Source organism: Mastacembelus armatus, chromosome 21 (genome assembly GCF_900324485.2).
Source record: "Mastacembelus armatus chromosome 21, fMasArm1.2, whole genome shotgun sequence".
Lineage (NCBI taxonomy): Eukaryota > Metazoa > Chordata > Actinopteri > Synbranchiformes > Mastacembelidae > Mastacembelus > Mastacembelus armatus.
In genome coordinates this window covers 25,464,956-25,474,812 of record NC_046653.1, presented here as the reverse complement: position 1 = coordinate 25,474,812, position 9,857 = coordinate 25,464,956, and the positions used below count along the sequence as shown (strand labels likewise).

At 41.2% G+C, this 9,857-nt stretch overlaps 1 protein-coding gene across 1 annotated transcript; it reads left to right on the top strand.

Annotated features, from left to right (window-relative positions):
* The first annotated feature begins 549 nt into the window (after positions 1-549).
* On the top strand, positions 550-8,383 carry LOC113123171 (olfactory receptor 6N2-like). The gene is made up of 3 exons (XM_026294993.1): positions 550-659; positions 4,391-5,210; positions 8,375-8,383. Exons 1-3 carry the CDS (start codon positions 550-552, stop codon positions 8,381-8,383), a joined length of 939 nt encoding a protein of 312 aa, XP_026150778.1.
* Positions 8,384-9,857: the final 1,474 nt, after the last annotated feature.

Below are 9,857 nucleotides of genomic sequence, written 5' to 3'. Positions count from 1 at the left end.
GTTGGGTTTGATGCTGCAGGTCTAAGGGAGATGGGAAGATTTAACAGGTTTCTCTCCTGAAGGTAAAGAAAGATGACGAACCCTGAATGTTTATGTCCAGCTCTTTGAGGGTGTCTTGTAGTGTTTCACTATAAACACAATTAATCTGAAGCGTACTGTGAAGAACAGACATCTCTCCTCTTCTAGGTCTCAAATATGGAAGCTTTTTCTGTGATAATTTTGGATTTTACAAAGTCCTTTCTAAGCTGAAGGTGTGAAGTTTGAAATACCTGGACATTAAAAACAGTCAGTGAGGGTGTAAACAAAAGATGACATTGGTAAGATGTTTTTAGCTTGTTTGCATACTGGAGACTAAAAGTCACAACATCTCAGGCTCTGCTGCTGTTTTTAAATCCACATCTTGTGAGTCGTCCAGTTTCATGGAAGAGCCATAATATATAATTGTCTTAGCTTGGCCTTAGAATTGAGTCTAGTGTTCCCTCACTGTTTTAGCTCTGGGTTTGGTCTCCACCACCTCCTGAGGGAAATCTCTGGCTCTTTAGTTGCAAAATGCTCCACTATGTTCACCAGGTGGCCCTTGACTGTGTTGGTCTTGTTTGTTTCCACCTTCCTCTTGAGTTTCAAGAAGCTGTCAGACAGGCCATTCACTGTGCCATGAGGTCAGTATAGTGAGCTCTCAAAGGTGACACTGATCCCCTCTCTCCCAATCATATATCCATTGGTACCAATGGAAACAACATGCTTCAGGTATTTCTGTCTCTAAGCATGTGTGTCAGTACTTCATAAATGTCATTCCCCCTTTTGTGTCCATGGAGGTTTGTGAGACTCAAAATATTTTCATCAAAAAAAATCTGACAAAGACCGAGTTGTGTACCAGGGACTGTGATCTGACGGTAATTTTGTTTGACATGTTCATGCTTGTGTGGCGAGGGTAGGGTAGGGATTATTATTTAAATAATGGTGACAATTGTTTGTTAAAATAAACCTTCACTTAGTGTTGATTGAATTTTTCCACAGACAGCGCCACCCTGGGAACTACCCAGGGAAAACAGGGCACACAGGTATGTTTCAACTAATAGATCAGAGACTAGGTATCCATCAGTAAAATGAGAATTTTATTAGCAGTAATTTTTTAAGCAAAAGAAATTGGAATTTATTCATAGTAATACTAAATATAACAGAGCTAAATAAAGTATAAGAGAGAAACTCACCCGTGGATTGAGGGAAGGGACCAAGAGAGGGAAAATGCACAAAACTAAGAAACACACCCAGCACATGCGCACAGCAAAACACATCACAACAGAAGCTGGGTGCTACTAAAACCAGCCACCAAGCACCACCACCAAAGTCCCACACCAACACCCCTGTGATCCTCTTCTCCTAAAACGAATTAGGACTGTTTCCTTGAGGCAACAGTTCATATGTAGTACTGACGGCCGACGCCGTACAACAAACAGTGACCTCGACAGCAAACAGTGTAGTAAAGAGTCCACTCCCCAAACTTCGGGCATCGGAACCAGAGTTTAGGCAGGATCAGGCAAACAAAACAGTAGCTCCTACAGTATTATTGGAAACACAGTAGGCCTATATTAGTAAATGCTATAATTGCGATGAATTTCGCCGCAAACTAGCAGAAACACATACCCTAGAAGGCCGCTCCAATCACAAAAGAGGAAAGGCACATCTAATAGCTCAATCCGCACAGGAGGACAGGTAAACACCACGGGAGGCACTTGCATTACTGGTGCTACAATCAATAATTGTTTTTTTGTTTTTTTTAAATGTTAAAAATACACATACCAACTACCAGTTGCCTACCTGAAGCCGGCAACGTATAAGACGCTGATAATTCTTGCTGACAGTGCATGCGTGTGGCCAAAGAGAGAGAATAAGTAAAGCTCACCGTCTTTATACTGCTCCCCTAGTGGTGATTGGCTATCCTAGTTCTAACAAAATTAGTCCAACTACACTTGGTTTCATAGTGGCATTTCACGTTACCACTTTTGGTGATTGCTACCATCTTGTCTCAGATTAAACACATTGGTTTTGTTCTTGCCACAGGGAGCACAATTACATATGTTTCTGTCCATTCACTCCTAAACTCACGACTTTCAAAATCAGCTTTTCTTTTCTTAACGGCCAGTTTTGAGCACGACATTTTCACTTTCAGTTAGTGTTATCAATATTTTCACTGCTCCACACTGCTAACAAATGATGAGACTGTCTGTTCACCTGCCTGGCCCAGAGCATGAGACTGATAGAAGAGTGAGTAAATGAGTAGCGGTGACGTTAGTGATGCTGTTAGAGCTGCTGTGATTGGACATTGATGAAGCAACCAAACCGAGTAGAAGCCTTGAAGATATATAGCATGTTCTACTGAAAATTCATTTGGACTGTGGTGGATAAAGTACTGAACTTCATTACTTGAGTCAAAGTATAGATTCTCCTGGTCAAATATTACTCTAATACAAGTAAACACTGTTCAGTCAAAAAATTACTTGAGTTAAAGTACTGGAGCATGTGGTTTATAAAATATGTATTTAAAGTACTTAAATCTGAAAATGTTTTTTTCACAATGCATTTTCAAATGATTACAGCTCACACTGTAGTTATTTGCAGTATTTGTACTAGTTCACTGGACTGAACTTGAATTACATATAGTTTAGATCAACCAGCGTTCAAAGGTGCATATCACGACCTACTGTACTGCAGTGTTTATCTTTAGGGTCTGTAAGTGGGACACACATCACTCAAACAAGAAACTTAATGAACACGGTCAGTTCTCTTTTAGTTGTAAGACAGTTTCTCCACAATAGTAATGAGTAACAAGAGCTTTTATAGTAATGTAGTGGAGTAAATAGTATTATATTTATCTTTCAGAAGTAGTGGAGTAAAAGTAATAGGTTTCCCCAGAAAATACTACTCAAGTAAAGTACAAATATTCAAAAACTGTCCTTAAGTACAGTACTCAAGAAAATTTACTTTGTTACTGTCCACCTCTGCATTTGGATTATGATGAAATTAGCATCCTAGGTTTGGTGTCAGTCTAGATTTAACGGTGTCTGGGTCCAGATCCGGACCAGAGTCTGCCTCTTGAGTGCCCCTGGCCTATACAGTGGTCCTATGAATGACCTGTTTCTACGATGCTCTCTTATGTAATGTGAGCTGCTTCCAGGTGCTTTTGGCACCTAAATGAACATAAACTTTAGTCACATCCCACCACTGTTTCACCTGTAGCTCCTGTTAGAGAAACAAAGCGTGGTGAGTGGTAAATCAAAGGACTTTGCATCATGACAAACTGACCCATTGACTCAAACAACAATTTTGTCCCACACCAGTTCACTCTCCTTTGCTGCTGCAGCTGTTTTGCTTTTCTTGCAAACAATGTGTTCAAGACAACATAAGGTGATGATAGCTTTTTAAAGTCCCCGTGCTGTCGAGGGATAGAGGAGACAGGGGCAGTCTGAGAGCTAAACCTGTAGGTGTTAAGCTCGATAGCTCTCTCCCTGTTTCCGGCAGACTGTCTGCCTTTCCCCCCAAATCCTGTGATCTCCCAGACCACATCTCCCTCATGTTGTTTTGCTGGAGTTTGACTTCCAGCCTCCTCCTGTAGGAGTCTTTACACTCCCTAGGAGTAGTCTGATAAAAACCTTCCACAGAGATGTTTGTTTTCGATAAACATAGAGAGACCTCTATAATACACTGATGTTCTATCTATAATCTAACATGGTGTAGACGTGGTATAGTCAAACTCAGAATAGTGCTGAACTCTAAAGGCATCAGCTTCTTGCTTAGAGTGAGAAACAGTAGCAGAGCACATTGATGTTAAAATACAGCTACACAGAATGTGTACAGGTTGGCGGGGCTGCAGAAATGCAGCTATATCCTGATATCAGGTGTTGCAAAGTGCAGCAGGGAAACTGATCAATCGAAGGCACAGGAAAAAAAAGAACTTTCAGAATAGAATAAGAATCACAGTGGTGATAGAGATATTGTCTTGATGTTGATCACTCTGCTGTCGAAATGTTCAATAGAGGCGTTTGTAGTAGTTTCTCCTTTGACAGATGTAAGATATCATTGATGTCTCTACTTTTATCTATGAATTCAGAATATTGTCATCCTCAGCTGTTCAGGATATCAAGTTTTAATTGGCAGTCCATGAATCAAAACCTCTGCCATGTTGAGGAAAACCACTTTATGTAGTGCCCATGTGTGAATGGCTAGCTGACTTGAATAGGTTGTACACTGTGTTTTTGATATAATACTTAGCTAGGCTCAAAAGTTATTGCATATCTTTCTTTGTTGGGTGGATCAATGGACTTTGTATGTCGTAAATAAGAACATGCAGCAACCATAGAAAAATGTAATGGGGATCCACCACCTGGTGCAGAGGTTATGTAGAAATGCACAAATACAGATATCTTTATTTTGTGATCATGTTTACAGCATATATTCTAATAATCTGCAGTAATTCTACTATTGTGTGTCTGATAGTGATTCACAAAAACCTCCATGAGCCTATGTACATTTTCATTGCAGCTTTGTTACTGAACTCTGTTCTTTACAGCACTAATATCTACCCAAAGCTACTTATTGACTTTTTATCTGAAAAACAGCTCATATCTTATCCACTCTGTCTCTTCCAAGCTTATGTATATTACACTTTGGCCACTTCAGAGTTTTTACTGTTGGCAGCCATGTCCTATGACAGGTATGTGTCTATATGTAAACCTCTGCAGTATCCAACTATCATGAGGAAAACAACTGTTAATGTCTTTTTGCTTTTAGCTTGGCTTGTGCCTGCTTGTGAAATTGCAGTGTCACTTGCATTGTATGCTAATATAAAACTCTGCAGCTTTAGTTTGAAAGGAATATTTTGTAACAGTTCAATTTACAGTCTTCAGTGTGGGCGCTCAGTAGCACTAACTGTATATGGAGTGTTCATGTTAGTAAATATTGCACTGCTCCCTTTGCTTTTCATCCTTTTCACATACACCAGGATACTTCTTATATCCTACCGAAGCTGTAAAACAGTCAGAAACAAAGCTGCTCAGACCTGTTTACCTCACCTGCTGGTTTTAATCAACTCTTCCTCTTTTGTTACTTATGATGTTCTTGTAGTTCGACTGGAATCAGATTTTCCAAAAACTGCTCGTTTAGTAATGGCTTTACAAATGATCACCTATCACCCTCCTATTTTTTCAATTAATGTTAACTTTTTATTAGGCCCGAGCCCCCACCGAAGGTGAAGGCAAGGGACTATTATAACTGCTCAATATGCAGAAACCCACTAACCGGGTCAGAGTCACTAACGGACCACTAAACAGTGACCCGGAACCCACCATGACCTCGGGATGCGCGAGACCTTTCCGAAAATATATATATTGGGGGGGCTGGAAAAACGGCTATATTGTTATTGTTAGGATTATTCTTCTTCTTCTTCTGTGCTTTAAACTCAATTTTGACCCCCTCAACATATTCGAAAACTCACGAAAATTTGCCCAAAATTCAGGATCGTGAAAAAATTTTGTTTTTTAATAGTTTTATAAACAACCTCAAAACAATGGCTCTTCAGCGCCCCCTACAAAAGTGAAAATACATTGCGCCAATGGGGGACCGACCAACACTTTTTTCATCGCAGAGCCACCTAATTCGGTATGCATACTCCTCATGTTGGGACAAGCAAAAAACCTTATGACATCGATGCCGCACGGCAAACACGAAGTCCACCAGCCTGGAGTTTACTTAAAGGTCACTGAGTTCGCCGTTTTTTGCTCACCTCGCATTCTTTCGAACTCGTCCTAGGGCTTTACACCGATTGAGCTGTGGTTTGGTCAAAATCATCGAAAGATGAGGGGGGTCAAAAGAAATCCAAATTTATTTGCTAACTTTCATGGTTTTCCCTTGACGCCGCCGACCATGTGACCTACGATTTTTGCCCCGCCCTCAAACTTTCAAATTGTTATAACTTCCACATGCATCGTCGAATTTGAATGGGATCAATTGATGAATTGTAGTCCCCATGGGCCTGAACCCATGTGATTGAACAAAATCATGATTGGTGCAAAAGCGCCCCCTACAGATTGAATCAAATATTTGTATGGAGCGCCAAAAATTTAGTTTTTCCAAAAGGTACCAAATTTGGCACAAAATTCCATTAGGCCATCCCGATCAGAAAAGCCCATGCCCTATTTTCAACGGTGTTGCCACGGCGACGACCGAAACCCGCCATTCATCAAATTATCCAAATTATTTTGATAACTTTTACGGTTTTCCGGTACCGAAGCCAGAGAGTTGGCGTCCGCTCTTTCGCTCGTTTATGTCCAATTTGAATGCAGACCAAAAAATTTAGTTTGTCACATTTGAATATAGTTTGACACAAAATTCCTTTAGGGGATACCGTTCAAAAAAGCCAACCAGACCCATGCCCTATTTTCAACGGTGTTGCCACCGCGACAACCGAAAGCTGCCATTCATTTCCAATGGGGATTTTCCAAAACGTACCGTTTTTGCACACTTCATACTTTAACAAACTTGTCCTAGGGCTTTTGGCCAAATGAGCTCATTCTTTGTCAGCATCACCTAGAGATGTGGAACATCAAAAGTTATCCAAATTATTATGATAACTTTAACGGTTTTCCGGTACCGCATCCAGAGAGTTGGCGTCCGCTCTTTTGCTCGTTTATATCCAATTTGACTGCAGACCAAAAAATTTAGTTTCTCACACTTGAATATAATTTGGCACAATATTCCTTTAGGGGATACCGATCAAAAAAGTCAATCAGACCTATGCCCTATTTTCAAAGGTGTTGCCGTGGCGATGACCGAAAGCCTCCATTCATTTCCAATGAGAATTTTACAGAATGTACCGTTTTTGCACACGACTTACTTTACCAAACTCATCCTAGAGCTTTTGGCTTAATGACCTCACTTAGAGATGTGGAGCATCAAGAGATCCAAATTATTTTGATAACTGTTATGGTTTTCCAGTACCGCAGCCAGGGAGTTGGCTCTGCTTTCTTCCTTGCGTATGGACAATTTGTATTGAGACCAAAAAATTACTTTTTCACACTTGAATATACTGTTGCACAATAATCCTTTAGCATATACTCATCAGAAAAGTCAATCAGACCCATGCCCTATTTTCGACGGTTTACAGGTTATCCAAATTATTTTGATAACCTGTAAGGTTTTTCCTCTACCACAGCCAGGGATTTGACCTCTGCTTTGTGCCTCACTCATGGAAAAATTGTATTGAGATAAAAAAATGTACTTACTCACATATGAATGATATTTGGCACAAAAATCCTTTAGGACATCCTGATCAAAAAAGTCAAAGACACCCATGCCCTATTTTCAACGGTGTTGCCTTGGCGATGACCGAAACCCGCCATATATTTTCAATGTGAATTCTGTCCAATGTAAGTCTATGGTGACACAAAATGGTGTCCACTCTTTCCCTTGTGTATGTTAAATTTGTATAGAGGCCAAAAATTTAGTTTGTCACACTTGAATATAATGTGATAAAAAATTCCTTTAGGGGATCCTGATCAAAAAAGCCAATCAGAAACATGCCCTCTTTTCAATGGTGTTGCCTTGGCGATGACCGAAACCCACGATATATATTTTCAATGAGAATTCTGTCTAATGGGACACAAAATGGCTGTCATGTTTTCAGGCTGTAAAAATGGATACCACTGAAATCATTGGCTACACAGTTTGACTTCGGCACCAGGGGCTGGTCACGGGCTGGGCGGTCAGGGGTGGATACAGGGGAACGCGGCGGGTCACGGCGGGTCGCGAACGGCGAGGGCCGTTCATCGCCGCTTGCGGCTATATTTATTTTTTTTTTAATTTATTTTTTTTTTAAACTGTCTTGTCACTACTTTTGTCCAGTTGGGGGAGACAATCGGACTCATGGTCAGTACTCTAAGTTGATTACGTTAGGAACCTTCGATCTAAAGCCAATTGGGTCAGGGACTCAGGGGTTAGGAACCCAGGCGCTTTAGTGTTATCCTTAGAATACGGGACTAAACAGCTGTAGACTTAAATACGGGTTTTGGAACCTCCAGCTGTAGTCTACTCGATCCTAGACGTAAGAGTCCGGGACTCAGGATCGTCTCCACAGATAGTCTATGTTGAGGTACTTTTACTCCATCAGGGATGGGACAAACTGAAAGTAGGGGACCCACAAATGTTATGAGTCCCCTTTTGGGACTTCCTGCTGGGGACCTCTATGCTGAAAGGACTTCCTGTTTTCCCCCTGCATCGGTCCCCGGCAGCTTTACGTTTGTCTTTAATCATTTGCACCTGAGTTCAATTACCTGTTTCTGCCTTACTATAAGTACTCCTTGTGTTCTTTGTTTCTTTGCAGAAGTATTAACCCTTGTTAATGTGCGTAGATGGTTGCTGATTGTTTAGTGTTTTTGTTATATGCCTTATGTGGCAAAGTATGCCGCCTCGCCGGCAACTACGTTAACCGTGATGACCGGTAATATTTGTGTTTTCCCTGAATCCTGGAATTTCCAGGAGAAAAGATTAAACGATTCTGTCCTGCATTTGGGTCCTGTCTCTCCTTCCTGCTTCCAGCACCCCAACACGTAACACAAATATGGGTCAGCGTGGTCGGATAGTCGATATCATAAGGGGTAAATATGGTGACAAAGCGGTGCTTATGTATTTTTAACTTGTCTTTTATTTCTGTAAAGCACTTTGAATTACTTTTATGTTACTTTTACTTTTTATGTGTGGAAGTGAGATGAGGGCCAAGTTTCATAGTCTGTAAATAGTTAGTGAGACGATTGCAGATCTAAGAGCAGATGCGTGGGGGGAGACCAAGATTGGGTAGCTTGCTGACCAGAATGTCCGGATTGATGGTGTTGAAAGTAGAACTATAGTCAACAAACGGATCATTTTGCCCTGTATGCAAACTGCTGGGGGTCAATGGATGAATGGAGGCAGGATTTAATATGATGGAGGACCAACTGCTCGAAGCACTTCATAATGGTAGGTGTGAGTGCCACTGGGCAGTAGTCATTCAGGTTAATAGGAGCTACCTTTTTAGGCATGGTGATGACGTCTGACTTTACACAGACAGGAATGTTGGCTTGTGACAGAGACAGGTTAAACATGGTGGTGAAAACAGGTAAGAGCTGATCAGCACAGGCCTTGAGCACTTTCCCTGGTACTTGATCTGGGCCAGTGGTCTTTGTGGGGCTCACTTTTTTAAGCACCTGTCTCACATCACACTCCTGTACAGTCAGTCAGTTGTAGCAGGGGGCACGTGAAGCGTAGGGTGATGCGGATTTTAAGATTTTAAGTTTTCCCTGTTAAAGTCTCCAGCTAGAATGTGAACTGTCAGGATAAGGCTGTTGTTGAGTGTCAGTAGCATTGAATAGCGTAGAGAGAGCTGAGCTCACATTAGCATCAGGGCGTATGTAAACACACTACTGTTAGTTCCCTCAGTAGGAAAAATGGGCAGATTTTGATTGAAATAAATTCTAAGTCAGGAGAACAGTGTTGGTCCATAAGTTATTCCACCAGTCGTTTTGTGTGTAAATGTGTAGGCCACTACCTCAGCTCTTACCGGACTCACCATTTGAGTCCCATCTGTGTACTGTGTGTCCCGTTAGCTGAATTGCAGCATCAGGAATCTCTGATTTCAACCAGGTCTCAACAGGCAGCAGACATGAACGTAGCCTTCCATGTCTGAGTTCTTCCAGTTTGTTCATCTTGTGAAATAAGGATCTGGCATTGGTGAGGAAGATATTTGGTATGGAAGGTTTTTCAGATTCTTTCCTCAGTTGTTTCAGAAGGCCGGCACAACATCCTAGCTTCTGCCTTTGCTACATTCTCCA

Excerpts from the sequence above, each read along its gene's own strand:
- LOC113123171 (XM_026294993.1), top strand. The coding sequence starts at position 550 with ATGCTCCACTATGTTCACCAGGTGGCCCTTGACTGTGTTGGTCTTGTT. Across the intron at positions 660-4,390 it reads GCCATTCACTGTGCCATGAG|AGGTTATGTAGAAATGCACA; the intron begins GTCAGTATAGTG and ends CACCTGGTGCAG.